The 15,054-nt window shown below is 35.6% G+C and overlaps 1 protein-coding gene across 3 annotated transcripts in view; it reads left to right on the top strand.

Moving 5' to 3' along the window:
• TMEM161B (transmembrane protein 161B) overlaps positions 1-14,531 on the top strand; it is a 50,034-nt gene extending 35,503 nt beyond the window's left edge. For all 3 annotated transcript variants that reach the window (XM_039325990.1, XM_039325997.1, XM_039326005.1), the window contains 7 exons: positions 5,469-5,620; positions 6,027-6,087; positions 7,018-7,158; positions 8,097-8,210; positions 8,566-8,740; positions 10,163-10,259; positions 13,027-14,531. In XM_039325990.1, the coding sequence (XP_039181924.1) occupies positions 5,469-5,620; positions 6,027-6,087; positions 7,018-7,158; positions 8,097-8,210; positions 8,566-8,740; positions 10,163-10,259; positions 13,027-13,304 (1,018 nt within the window). In that variant the 3' untranslated portion in view covers positions 13,305-14,531. The remainder of the gene's footprint in view (positions 1-5,468; positions 5,621-6,026; positions 6,088-7,017; positions 7,159-8,096; positions 8,211-8,565; positions 8,741-10,162; positions 10,260-13,026) is intronic.
• Positions 14,532-15,054: the final 523 nt, after the last annotated feature.

Genomic DNA, 15,054 nt, shown 5'->3' with positions numbered 1-15,054 from the left:
TGGCACAACATCCACATGGAGAGAAGTAAGCAGTGGGTACCACAAGGTTCCATGTTAGGCCCAGTATTCTTCAATACCTTCATAAATTATTTAGATGAAGGAATTGAAGGGGAACTCATCAAATTTGCAGATGACACCAAACTGATAGGAGTAGCCAAAACCCCAGAAGACAAACTCAGGATCCAAAAAGATCTTGACAAATTTGAAAATAGGGCCTATCCAACAAAATGAGTTTCAGTGTGGAGAAAAGCAAAATCTTACATTTAGGCAGGAAAAACCAAAGGTACAAATACAGATTGGGTGAGACCAGGCTTAAAAACTGTAACTGTGAAAGCGACCTTGGAGTCCTAGTGGACGATCGCTTGACTATGAGCCAGAAGTGTGCAGCAGCAACCAAAGAAGCTAATACAATCCTGGGTTGTATAAACAGGCATAAAATCAATATCACACAAAGTATTAGTACCCTTTTATAAAACCCTAGTAAGACCACACCTGGAATATTGCAGCCAATTTTGGTCACCATATCACAAAAAAAGATGTTGGGAGTTTGGAAAAAATTCAGAGAAGAGCAACTAAAATGATCAAAGGCCTGGAGACCAAAACATACGAAGAATGGCTGTGGAACTTGGGTTTGGCTAGTCTAAAGAAAAGAAGAAATAGGGGAGACATGATAGCAGTGTTCTAGTGTCTGAAGGGCTTCCACAAGGCAGGAGGCCAGGTTGTTCACCAAAGCACCTTTCAAAAGGAAGGACGAGAAACAATGGTTGGAAACTGATCAAAGATAGAAGCAACCTGGAATTGAGAAATTTTCTGATACTGAGGTCAATCAACCAGTGGAACAGCTTACCTCCAGAAATCGTGGGCATTCCATCACTGGAGATTTTTAAGAGGAGACTAGACATTCACCTCTCTCAGACAGTATAGGTTCTCCTGCTTGATCAGGGGGCTGGACTAGAAGACCTCCAAGGTCCCTTCCAGCTCTATTCATTTCTTATTTATTAGGAAATAATAGAATCGTATAATTCAAACAAAAGTCCATTAAGAAATACCAAAAATAAGTATATTTTAAGTTTAAACAAAACAGTGTAATATTTCTTTTCCTCACTTACACAGTACTGTGTCATTTTTTATAAAAATATATTTTTTCTTATCTGTAAACAAATCTTTTAAAACTCATCAAACTTAATCAAGGAAAAAAGTCATTAAGCTCTATTAGAAGTAACATATTTAAAATTTTAATCTTTAATCCCATCAAATGATATCCCACAAATTAATTCTTATCTTTTCTTCATCTCTTCTCAATTTTAATACTATAGCTTATCATTTTCTTTAAAAAATGCAACAAAATTTCTCTCATTCTGACATCTTATCTAAAAATGAATTGTTAAAGCTTCATCATTCAGTTCTAGTCAAGAAAAAACATTAAAACATAGGGGGAAAAAAGAATTGTATATATCTTAATCTTGATTGAATCAGCCAATTTGTAAACCTTAATTTTACTTTTAAAGCTCTTGGTGTTTATTCCTTTTAGGTCATAATCCAAAAATTGATTTCTTTCTCTCCTTGTCTTTTCACAGGAATTCCTTCTTAACACATCTCTGTTGTAAATCCAAAATAAAATTGTCCAAGTCATTTCTCAGTTAAAACCCAGATATCCAAGTAACACTATTGGTTTATTATTTATGTGTCCCTTTTAACTACTAAAACATCAACCAGTTTCATCTATAAGTTCTGTAAAATGCCTACCAGTATCTTTCTTGTATCTTATCAATTTTAAATCCATATCCAAAACAATCTAATCCTCATGTCCCAAAGGTGCTTTTTAAAAGACAACTGGACTTCCTTTGTTTTTTCTTTGAAAATGTTTCATTTCTCATCCAAGAAGCTTCTTCAGTTTGGGAAACCATGATCTGGATGATTGAGAATCTCCATAGACATTCATTCTGATTTTCAGTTATATTCTCTTCTATCTCTTTCTTTTAAGCCCATTTTTGTTGTATTAGATAGTCTAAAGCAGCGGTTCTCAACCTGTGGGTCCCAACCCTTTTGGGGGTCGAACGACACTTTCACAGGGGTTGCCTAAGACTATCGGAAAACACATATTTCCGATGGTCTTAGGTACTGAGACACCACTCCTCTATCCGGCCACCGCCACCCTCCTCCTCTGCCGGCTCCTCCGCCTCCAGGGCGCCCTTCTCTGACAGGGCCTGCTCCTGCCGCCGCAGCACCATCACGCGCGCCCCCAATGCCGCCCCGGGCCGGCTGAGCTGCGTGGGCGGCCAAACTGAGCCGGTCTGGGCTGCTGCTGTTGCTGCCGCCGGGCTGCTCCGCCACTGCCGCCACTGCTGACTGAGTTGAGCTGCAGCGCTGAGCCGGTCCCGACACCTCCTGGTTGCCCGGCCGCGCTCCGCCCCGGCTGCCCTCCACGCCAGAGCCTCCCTCGTGCTGGCCAGCTTGCCTCCCGTGCTGTCGGAGGCCGCCTCGGCCCTCTGGTGCCTGGCGCAGCCCTGGGGCTGGTGGGCAGGAGCGGCTCCTTCCCGGCTCACCAGGCTCCAGGCCTTGGAAGTGGCCAGGCAGCGGGGAAGAGGGCAAGGCGGTGGCGATGCCCGTATGTGCATTGGAGGCCAGCCAGTCAGGCCGGGAGGGGAGAAGCGGCACCTTCCGAGCGGGAGCTGGCGCTCTGGCTGCGCCCCTCTCGCGTGCGACGAGTCGGGGAAGGGTCGTGGCGATGAAGGGCTATGCAGCGTGGAAAGGAGCTCCCACATCCCCGCCACTGCGATGGCGCTCAGGAGGCTGGAGGGGTGGGCAGGTCCCAGGGGGGCAGCTGGGAGAGGGCAAAAGGTGCCGGGATGAAAATGGGGGCTCTAGGGTGGCAGGTGTGAGAGGGCGGCCGGCGGCTCCAAAGCGCATGGATCCTCCACGCGACTTCCGAGGCCCCGGAGGTGCTGCTGCTTGGCTCTTCGCCAGAGCCTCACCCCCTCCCCTGGCAATTGTGCAGAGTTGCTTGTGCATCCTTGGCAGCACTTGCGTGCAAGGCTGTGTGCCCAGGCCGAAACGCCGCGCTTTTCCTACCGCTTCTCCCGTTGGTCAAAGAGGCAGACGCAATTTCCTTTTCCCTGGTTCTTTTCATCTGCACTGGAAAGGACAAATTGGGCTATTTTATTACCGGTATCTGTTGCTTGTTTTATTACTTGTTGCCTTTGCTGAACCAGGGAAAATTTGTTAAAGTGATTTTCAGGAGCTGCAGCATGCCTCCAAGTAAAGCCGCAGCAATTACCCGGCCAATTTTCCCTGCTAGGGCGTCTGTGGGTGTCTCCAGACCTTACTGGACTACCATCCCCAGCAGCCCTAAAAAGCATTGTGGAAGAGTGGGGAATGCTGGAAGTTGTAATTAATCACCATCTCCAAAGATCGATCCTTCCTTCCTTCCTTCCTTCCTTCCTTCCTTCCTTCCTTCCTTCCTTCCTTCCTTCCTTCCTTCCTTCCTTCCTTCCCCTTCAATCTCTCCTTCCTTCCTTTCCCCTTCAATCTTCCTTCTCCATCTCCTTCCTTTCCCCTTCAATCTTCCTTCCTTCCATCTCCATCTCCATCTCCATCTCCATCCTTTCCCCTTCAATCTCTCTCTCCTTCCTCCTTCCTTCTCCCTTCAATCTTCTTCCTTCTCCATCTCTTTCCTTTCCCCTTCAATCTTCCTTCCTTCCTTCCTTCCATCTCCATCCCTTCCCCTTCAATCTCTCTCTCCTTCCTTCCTTCCCCCTTCAATCTCCTTCCTTCTCCATCTCCTTCCTTTCCCCTTCAATCTTCCTTCCTTTTTTTCCCCTTCAATCTCCTTCCTTCTCCATCTCCTTCCTTTCCCCTTCAATCTTCCTTCCCCTTCCCTCCTTCCCAACATTGTTGAACAAGGAAGAGTAAGCTTCTCCAGCGAGCATTGCTGTATTGTTTTTGTGATTAATCACTATGCTTTAATTATGTTCAATTCGTAAGAATGAAAATACATCCTGCATACCAGATATTTACATTACGATTCATAACAGTAGCAAAATTACAGTTACGAAGTAGCAATGAAAATAATTTTATGGTTGGGGGTCACCACAACATGAGGAACTGTATTAAAGGGTCGTGGCATTAGGAAGGTTGAGAACCACTGGTCTAAAGAGAAGTTTCTGGGTACATTATTACCAAATATCCTTGACATTTCTGAGAATTAAAATACTTTTTTTCCATTCTGTAGTAGTGAATCTGCCTCTAGTTAACCAGCCTAAAGGGTCTCCTTTTATCATTTTTTCCCCTCATCCAGCATATATTCCCAAAGGAAAAATTTTTTACAGGTAAACTCAAAATCTGCATATATTTTAATAAGATTTTAGCAACCTACAGGATGTATTTCAAAATCTCATTTTCAATTAATCTGGCCCCCTACTCCATTTAAAACTAAAACCAACATTTTAATCATCTTTTTGATGCTTATTTCCAAATAAAAAAGTTTTTCTTTAGGTTTTACACTTACCAAAAGTTTTTTTTCACTACAGGTAGAAGGAAAATCACCCAGTATAATGAAACTTGTTCTTCTGAAAGTTGTTAATATCAAAAAAGCCATTTACAAGTCATTTCTACTAAAGATGATCAAGAAAAAAAGGGGACAAACCCATACTTCTTGAAAGCTCCAAATTGTGGCTCTGGAAGAGTTGTCTCTCCCAACTCCCACAGCTCTAAAACCCACCAGAAACCACTATTTTACAATTTCATCACAGGGAGCATCTGAAGGAGCACTCAGTGATCCTAAGACCTCTCCTTTACTGAGCTTGTGGCTTTATTTTCTCCCATGTTTGTTGTCGGCTTAGCTAAAAGCAAACTCACTTTCAGTCTGTCATTGCTTTAACAGAAGTCCATCTTATGATACATTTAGAGCAAATTGGGGCTAAGGTTTCTTTTCCAAAAGTATTCATTTTCCACATAATAGCTGGTTTCTGAAAACCTGCACATTATATTATTCCTCCTCCCCAACCCTATTGGTATTCCCCAAGAATGCAGTCTTTTTTTTCTGTACAGGATCCAATTTTTAAAATTTGCCAAATGAAAAACAAGTTCCAGTCTTCTTTAGGTAAAATGGATTTGATTTTAGTGGGGTTTTCTTTTAAGTCTAGTATACACATTTGTGCACAATCAGGAATATTTAGATTGTTTTGCTAAAATTTAGCAATGTGATTTTGTATAGCATTTTTGCAAAAATATGAGAAGTTGGCATTAATCTTTTATGATGTCATTAATAGATTATTAGTCTGAACACATTTATCTTATAGCTTAAAAACTACTCCGGCTCTCCCCCCCCCCGCCAAATAGGTCCAAAATTAATTTATGACAATATCTATAATTTTCCCTATAGGATAATCTCTGTAACATTAGCACTTGGGTTCAAACATCTTTATTTAGAACTGTATGAATTTTTTTTCCTTGACACTTATATACAGCAAAATATTGTTCTCATTAACTACACACTACTTTAAAGTTGAAGAAGGAGGTGAAAAATCAGTCTGTGTAACTTTTGGCTTCTTTTTCTTTGTCAAAGCAATGGTAATTCTGATTGTAACAGAAAACTATTTGGAGTTTGGACTTGAATCAGGTAATATTTTGATGTTAATATGGACAAATACTTAATTTTAACAATAAATATTTTATAGATGTTTTGAAAAATATTTACCAATATTTTTTGTTTTCAAATCTTCTATTTCATAATTTTTCCCCATTAGTATTACAGTCATGAAATATTTTTCTGTAAATTATAAATATTTGTAGGTTAGAGTTCTGAACTATTAAATTCAGTAATACTATATTCTTTTGTAATAATGATATTATTTTCTAATAATGTATTGCACTTTCAAATAGTATTTTGATTTTACACATAGCAAAGGATGTTCTAGATTATGCATAGCTGAATTGATATTTTGGCTTAACTATTTAAAACTATTCTATTCTTTCCACATTAGCAACCTAATATTCTATGTTTACTTTCTACATTCTATCTACAGGTTTCTCCAATTTTTCAGAAGGTGCAATGCGATTTTTTGAAAAACAAGGGTTGGAATCCCAGTAAGTATAAAACACAATATTACAGAAGAATATATATTATCATCAAAATGTTCTCCTTGTAACATTTTTCAGAATTATGGATCCTTTAATTCAGAATCACATCTGCAATATCTGAAAGTATACCAAAAACTTACATTTTGTTTAGGAAAATAATTCTTAGTTCTTCTGTCTGAAATGCAGGAATCCTGTCATTGTATGCTTGGACGGAGACATAAATTTATATAAAAATTAATAATTGTGCTTTTTATAATAATCTGTATAATGTAAACCAACAATTTCAATTATTGGGTAAATTAGAAATAGCATAAATAAGTAATATTAATAACCAAGTCTTAAGGGACTTTTGGAGACTCAGAAGAGATGTGGCCAATTTCACCTTAGACGAGAGAAGATTCCACAAAGTGGTGCCACTGCAGACAAACCTGCTGCCCAAGGCCATTAAATGTAGGCAATGGAACCTTATAACAAGCCCTCCTTGCTGGATCTGGTGAGATGGGCAGGTAAAATGAGGCAGAGATAGTCCTTCACATAACCTGCCATGAAAGGCTTTAAAGCTCAACACCAACACCTTGAATATAAGTAGAAACCTCTTTATGATTGCAGGAACAATTTGTGACCAAGAAGAAAATTCTGTTAGATTCAGATGAAATTTAGGTGGCAGGAGACAGGCATACAGCTTGTTAGATGGAGCCAGTGTTGAAAAGTCCATGCAAATATGGCCTTTTTCTACACTATTATCTGTAAGCATAAGTTGGTGTAATATTTCCAGTTTTCAATTATAACGGCTTTTTAAAGGTTAGAATGTTCCTTGGGTGGGGTTTTTTTTTATTCTGCTTCTCTTTCAATCACCTGTATTGTTAGTAGAAAAAAAATACAATATGTACTGTTTTTAAATGTTAGAAAAACTAACTGTCACTCTTTCTCTTTTAGGGGTCCTGTTTCTAAGCTAACCTTCAAACTTTTCCTGGCTATCCTCTGTTCACTTATTGGAGCTATCTTGACATTCCCTGGTTTGAGGCTGGCTCAGATGCATCTAGATGCTTTGAGTTTAACAACCGAAAAAATCACCCAGTAAGCTAAAGTGTATAGATTTCAACTTAAATTGTATTCTCCGCTCTCAGTAGTAGTATTCTTATAACATGGCTCTTTTTTTTCTGTCAAATTTCAGAATGTATTTTCTAAAATTCAGTAAATTTAAAATCTTATTAAAATGCATTTTAAATTCATGAAGAATTTTCAAAGGAAACCAACTAATAGATTAAGAGAGTGGAATAAAATAGGACTATGTTCAGACACCTAAAATTTAAGAGCTAAACTGATGAGTTCGATCCAGATACTCATCTGTTCACCCCTCTATATTTTAGGTGAATGAATACAGTCCTATTTTTTTTTTGTCTCCTATTATCCATTAATGTGTTTTCTTTGATTAATCTTGGGAGGAATGATGTTCCAAAGGATCAGTGCCATGGCAGAAGCTGCTGTTTTGCTTTACCCAGATGATATTCCTTAAAGGATGTGACCCTTAACATGCCATTCCTGCCAAACCTGATAGGACATATAGATGTAACTTAGATTAATCCCTCAAATAATCTGCCAAATGGGGTTTTAAATGTCATTACCAGCACCTGGAATTGACTTGAATTTTGGACTCAGTTGTGGTCATAAATTGAGAACAACCTATATATGTAACCACTCTCCGTATTCCCTTGTTCAAAGGGGCAAGCTTCCAAACTTTCTTGCAGTTGTATGTGTTAGGGAATATTTGTAATGGCAAACAAATTAGACTTGGGGAGTTAATTTTTTATTATTCATTTTACACAAGAATACTTGATAAGCTTGCAATGAATTCCAAGGTTTTTTCAAGCTCTTTAGAAACCATAAATAATTTAATGTAACAGAAATCAGTTAGACTAATATTTATTTCTCTTGCTTTCAATATAGGATAATTTAGAAATATCTTTTTTCTGTAATAATACAATGTATTTCATTTTGTTTTCTATTTCTTCCAGAACTCTGCTACATATAAACTTCCTGGCACCTCTGCTTATGGTGTTGTTATGGGTAAAGCCAATTACCAAGGATTATATTATGAACCCACCATTAGGAAAAGAAAATGTGCCTTTGTAAGCTGCTTTGGAAATCTTTATTTTTAAACCTTATAATAAGTATATATTTAAAATGTAATATTTTTATAGATATATTCTTATTCATAACCTTAGTGTTTAAGACAAACATTTTCATCTTTTCTGAGGAGAAATCAAAGGCCTCCTCTATCCATTCAATCTGGAGGCACAAGTAGTTCTCCTTTCTTTGATTTCTTTTCATTCACATTTCTCTCCCCTCATTCTTTCTCATAGGAACACGTTCCCATCTGCCATTCCTATCTTCTCCCCAATGTTTGCATGTGTGCTTGGGGTGTGTGTGGGTGTGTGAGGAATGATATTTAGAAAATTACCGTGTTCGTTCTTTAATCTACAGAATGTCAGAAGCTACATTTGATACTCTAAGATTGTGGATTATAATTCTCCTATGTGCTTTGAGGTTAGCCATGATGCGTAGCCATCTCCAAGCCTATCTGAATTTAGCACAGAAATGTGTGGATCAGATGAAAAAAGAAGTGGGAAGAATAAGTACTGTTGAATTGCAGAAAATGGTAAGCCTAAGGTTACTATAATCAAATATATAAATTAACAAGCCATTTAAGTTTTAATTAATGAGCATGATGCTATTTTTAAAAATTAGACTAAGGCAGAATTTGATGTGTTTTTCTAGAAACCACCACAATATACTTTAGTTACTTTTAAGGGTAAGATTGTCTGGTAATAAGACTGATAATTCATTTTTCATTAATTTTGAGTGATATTATTATTGTTTTCTTGAAAATGGTTATACTTTTAATATATTCTATTTCATAAAATTGAATGCTTATATATTTTTATATAAATAGAATTGTGTGTGGATTCCTTTGTCTTTTTCAATTTAGAAAAAGAGATTAGATATAAATAACACATGAAATTCTATTTTAAATAAGAAACAGCAAATACAAGAGCATTCTGAAATATTATTCCTTTTAGAATAAAAGTAAATCCTTCGGGAAAAGTTGAAAGGGTTTTTTAAATATTGAGAGTACCTCCTTAACTATTAATTGTTTTCCTTTGATCTGAGGGATTATTTATCTCCTATAGTTTCTGCTCCTCCCATATGGTCAGACAGAGCATGCTTGAGTTCCATTAAATAATATTGCCTGTTGGATAGCAGGAAGCGGGTGCACGTCATGGCACCTACCCTCTTCAAACAATCTAAAGTGTACCCTTCAAATCTAGCTTTATCCCCAGACATTTTGTGAGAAGTTTCAGTTATTTAATTATTAGGTAGACTTTCTTTTGAATTATATGATCTGTTTTGTATTGTTTTTACTGTTGTAAACTGCCCAGAGTTGACCAGATTGGGCTGGACTTTAATAATTAAATAACAGGAAAAAGTGTCAAAACAGTTTGCTTTTCATAATATTTTACTATTCGTTTCCTTTCCGGGAGTTAGCTATTTGTGTTCATGAACAGCAAATATATTTTTAATATAAATAACTCACTCACTTTTCAGACTATAGAACAAGATCATTTTTATAATAGCATTGTTATAAAAAACTATGTGGATTGGATTCAGTCAAAAGAGGAATCAGAAAAAACTTTCCAGTTTTTTCAGGATTAGAAATGCATGCTTAATGGAGAGGGAATTGAAAAGAAAATGGGAGACTACTTGGACTAGCGTGGCATTACCTTCTGCATATTCATTCTGTTAACTGCTGTTTGAGTCCACATTTTAGATCTTTAGTTGTTGAGAGAACTATTATTCATGGCTCTGTGGGCTGTCAGGGCAGGGAGTAAAAAATGTAGGCTTTGCTCCCTTTCCAACAGATGAGTATTGGGATCTTTCTCTTGAGTGGTTGATTGTCAACACATTCCGTAAAAGTGTTTAATGTGCTTATACCATTAACTGTGTGTGTTGTTGGCTATGATAATTTATATGATAGTATTCTCTTCTACCCCTAATTGTGCAATATTTTTGTTGACTTCAGGTGGCCAGAGTGTTTTATTATCTTTGTATAATTGCTCTTCAATATGTGGCACCTCTGGTTATGTTGCTGCACATGACTCTTCTATTAAAAACTTTAGGTAAGAAATATTCAATAAATGAAATAAAATGCTTATGGGCAGTTACTGGAAAAAATATATTAGGTACAAAAATCATTTACAGGGGGTTTGTTTTGAAAGTAGACAAAGGTAGATGCAAAAACTTAATTTCTTGGTTATTCATTTCTCTATTCCCATCCCACCAGTCATCTTTTAATTTCCAAATCAATATATGTCATAAATATCACTATGCAGGAAACAAAATGCTGCTGGCTGTAGTCATGCATGAACAAAGATGCAGTTAACATGTTAAGAAACAAACTTGCTTTCTTTTTTCAAACTGTGTCCATCAATCCCAAAAGAAAAACATTTTGTCTCAATTGCATATAAACCTTTAAATTGGTCTGAATCACTGTGTGTATTTCAATCCAGAGTTTTCTAGCTTTTTTTACATATTGAGTAAAAATGATAAAATGCCCCTTCTAATTTTTCACATTTCCTACATAACTTTGAAATATTTTTATATATTCTAGACAATTTTTCTGACGACATGTATCAACAATACATCATTTTATAAAAATTCTGTTTAAGATTAGAACACAATGTAAATTTCAATCCCTTCAGCCACATAAAGTATTTTCCCATTTTTCCATCTCTAGATTATTGCCAAAATATTTAGCCTATTTCATTACATGTTCTTTCACTTGTTATTTTTATGTTTCAAAGTTTAATAAAAGTTTATACATTTTAGCAATTACATTTTTATCATTTGTACACAATTTTGCTTCAAACATTTGTGTTTATGTATTCTCATTTATAAAATGCTTCTTGTGCTGAGAGCACAAAGGTGTTTCCAGTCCCAAGCTGGGTTTCTATTTATTCTGCATTTTCAATATGTCATTCTAACTTAGTAATTTTTAAAGTACACATTAGCCTTAACTTTGTTATACTACAAATAACCATGCCATTGAAATCTCAGGTTGTGTTCTTCTAACTCCATAAGCCTATTGTTTCTTAGCAGCATCCATTTCTTTATTCAAACAGCAAGTTGCAAAATATAAATTCAAATCAGGTAAACGTAATCATCCGCTTTCCTTTGCATCTTGTAACATCTTATATTTAACACATTTTTCCCTGGCACACAAATTTAGGTATTTCCTTCTGCCACAATTTCAGTGATACATTAGTTCTCAATATATGTATTATCTGAAACAAAAACATCATTTTAGGCAAGACTTTCATTTTTCTATCACAAATTCTTTCCAGCGATGATAGTTGCGGTTTCTTCCATCTTATCATGTCTTTTTCAACTTCATTCCATGCCTTAACATAATTATTTTGAAATAACAAAGAGTTAATGTTTGTCACAGTGATACCCAAATATTTTACCTTCTTCTCAATCTTAAAACCATTATATTCATCAGTTCTGTTTGATCTTATGTTTTCATATTTTTGTTTATATCTTCATCTTCTATTTTTTAACCTTGAAACTAGTTAATGCACTAAATTCTTTTAATTTGCCCATTAATATTTTAGTTCACCTTAAAGGATCTTCCAGAACCAACACCAAATTATCTGCAAAAGCCCTTCTAACTTATAAGTTTCTTTTTTAATTTTTATTTCCTCTCTAATCAGTATTTCAAGAACCAAAATAAACAAGAGAGGAATGAACAGTGGGCTTCTCTATCTTTTGTTCAATCTCTATTAATAATTATTTGTGCTTTCTGTGGCATATAAATTGATCTTCCCCATTTTCTTACCCAAGTTCTCTCCAAAATTCACATCAATCAAAACCCTGAACAAGAAAGCTTAGTTCAAAGGCCTTATCCAAGAAAATAAGTGTGGCTTGCTTTTCAAATATTCCAAAATGTCCAACACATTTTCTAACTTTACATTTTATGTAAAAAAAAAAAACCACATTAATCCTCATCAGTAAATTCTTGCAAAATTATTTGCAGTTTATCAGCTTAAATCGTGAACAACTTAAGTCATGATTCTATCATGATATTGACTTATCATTTCTTCTTAAATTCAAATGTTTTTTAAAAGCTATTAATGCTATATTGGCCTCTTTCCAATTGTCTGCAATCTTTCTTCCTTTTAGGATATAATTCATTATATTTTGTGAAAGTTTTAAAGATAGTTTATCACAACATTTATAAGAAACTAATAATTCATCTGGTTACAAGCATTTTTCCTACTTTAATCTTTTTTATAGCTTCAGAAACTTCCCTTATACTTATAGATGTTCAGAATCTGTCTCTGTTCCTTTGTAATCCTTTGTAAATTTTGTTTCTTTAGATATTCAAAAGTTTTTTTTAGAAAGATGTCACTTTTTTATACAAATTGGAATAATAATGATGAGAAGCTTTTTGCATGCCACATTGCTAATCAATATAATATCTCTCTTTTGTAATTTCAGTACTATTATTTTTTCTTGTAATTTATGTGCTAGCCACTTCCCTGATTTACAGTATTTGCAAACTCAATTTTTTTACATAATTCATTTTTATTTCCATTTCCTGTGCTATTAACATAGACAATTGTTGTAAAAGCTTAATTTATTGAGAAATACCTATCTTTTCTGGAAATTTCTTTAATTCTTTTTCTTTCCAAATATTTCCAAATTAATATTTCATCTTTTTAAAAATGAATCCTGATTTAATATTGAGAAAAGTTTGCACCATGTGTCTCAGGTTTCAAATGGTGTCTCTGTCTTTATAAAAATATTACTTATCTTTTTTAGAAGCATGTAATTAAAATGATATAAAAACTTAGCAATGTTCTTGCCTTAATTATTTTTCTATAGGTAACTATTCGTGGGGCATTTATCCAGAATTAACCTCAGATTTACCCTCAGAGGACAATCCACAGAGCAGTTCAGTAAGCTCTGAATCACCATCTGATGATAGAAAGATGAAGGTAACCGTAATACAGCTAACAATGGCTCTGGCTAGCCTGAAGAACATTTTCACTCCACTATTATTCAGAGGACTCCTTTCATTTCTTACTTGGTGGATTGCTGCTTGTCTTTTTTCCACAAGCCTTTTTGGCCTGTTCTATCATCAATACTTGACAGTAGCATGATTTTAAAAAGCAGCCATTCAAAGAAGTCTGTGTTCCCCAACAAAGCAGAAGAATATTGGAAGAAATAACATAATAAAGTTTCATTCCTTTAATACCTCTTCTATTATCACAAGCAATGTAGTGTGTAATATCAAAAAAAAAAAAAACTTGACTTCATAACACTATTACCCAAATTTGTAGTCAGAATTATGAGAGGGTTACTTTGAGATTTGTTTAAGTATTTTTTTATTTTCATGAGTCCCATCCTACCCTGGGAGCATGATGTATTCAGTCATTGATTGACTGATCTTAGTGGTATTAAGATAAAAAGATCATATTAATGGTGACTGCCTAAAAGTGAACTTTTAACTGAGCCATATAAGGAGTCAGAAACTTGGATAACTTTTCTTTTGAAAAGCAAACTAATTCCACAGGACAAACGAAATACTGTATATTACAGTACAGGAAACATTCTGAATAGAGTTTGTTGTAAATAAAGTGCATGGAATAAAGAAAAATTGTCTTGCAGAAGGTGTTTTCATATTAGTACTGCATCACTTGTGTGAAAATTCAGGAACGTAAGTTTCTCAGATGTTACAGGCATGTGTCTCTGAGCACTCATGTATTTAAAATGAATGTTTAGTGTTTATAATCTGCAGGCAGTAAGCTCATGAATTGTTTGAAAGCTTACTACATGTACTTTGCTTCTGCACATTCTCAGATTATGTAAAATGGTATAATATGCTTATGCATTTCATTATACCACATACTGTAATGTGTCAGGAAGCTCTAAAATTGGTATTATAAGAGTAATATAATTATATTGTTTCGGTCTCATCAGTCATTTTAAAAATAATAAATGACCATAAGAATCATTGAATGTTTAGTATTGGTGCTAATAATTAACTAGAAATTTATTTAGCTTTTATGGGTTCCATAATTTAACAAATGCCATTATTATAGCACTAGTCGATGATATTTAACACTAATCAATACTAAACTAATTTTAACAAGTATAATTCTGTAAACAGTCTTTGAAAACATCAGCAGTGGAATGTATGCTGCAGAGTGGGCAAATTTTGATAATTATAATGGTGACTATTCCAGCACAAATATTTTTAAGTTCTGTAATAATAATAGATTAAATTTGTATGCCACCTGACTCTCAATGACTCGGGGTGGCTCACAACAATCAAATACATTGCAATAAAATAAGTAAAAAATAAAGATAAAAGATGGCAAACATGATGAACTGAAAGCTCTTCCTTACCAAAGATCTGGGTGAAGACCCAGATCTTCACAGCTCTAAACAACAACATAGTGAAGCTATATGGGACTGGGGTGTGGATAGGGAGGGGCTTCATTCTAGACTTGAGGGTAGACCTGACTACAGAGAAAGTGTACTTCAGAAATTCTGAGAAATGACATTGTTTAATTAAACGAACCCAAAAGAGGCCAACCTGCAGAATCAAATTGGCTGGGCAGTTGTTATGAGAGACAGGTGATCCCTCAAGTAATCTGGCCCTATACCTTATATAGCCAAAGATGACAGCCAGCACCTTGAATTGTACCCAGAAGTAAAACAGTAGTCAATGCAGATCCTGAAGCTGAGATTTTCCATGGGCATACCAAGGCATGCCTGTTACTGGTCATGACACTGTTAATGCTTATATTTACTGTATATTCCCATCTTTTTCAAGCTCTACATAAAACCACTAGGTGAAGTCATCCACTGGTTTGGAGTTCATCAATGTCACACAATCATTTCTTT

This window comes from Crotalus tigris, unplaced genomic scaffold (genome assembly GCF_016545835.1).
Source record: "Crotalus tigris isolate CLP2741 ecotype Arizona unplaced genomic scaffold, ASM1654583v1 scf7180000017613.987060, whole genome shotgun sequence".
Classification (NCBI taxonomy): domain Eukaryota; kingdom Metazoa; phylum Chordata; class Lepidosauria; order Squamata; family Viperidae; genus Crotalus; species Crotalus tigris.
This window is presented reverse-complemented; position numbering and strand designations above follow the sequence as displayed.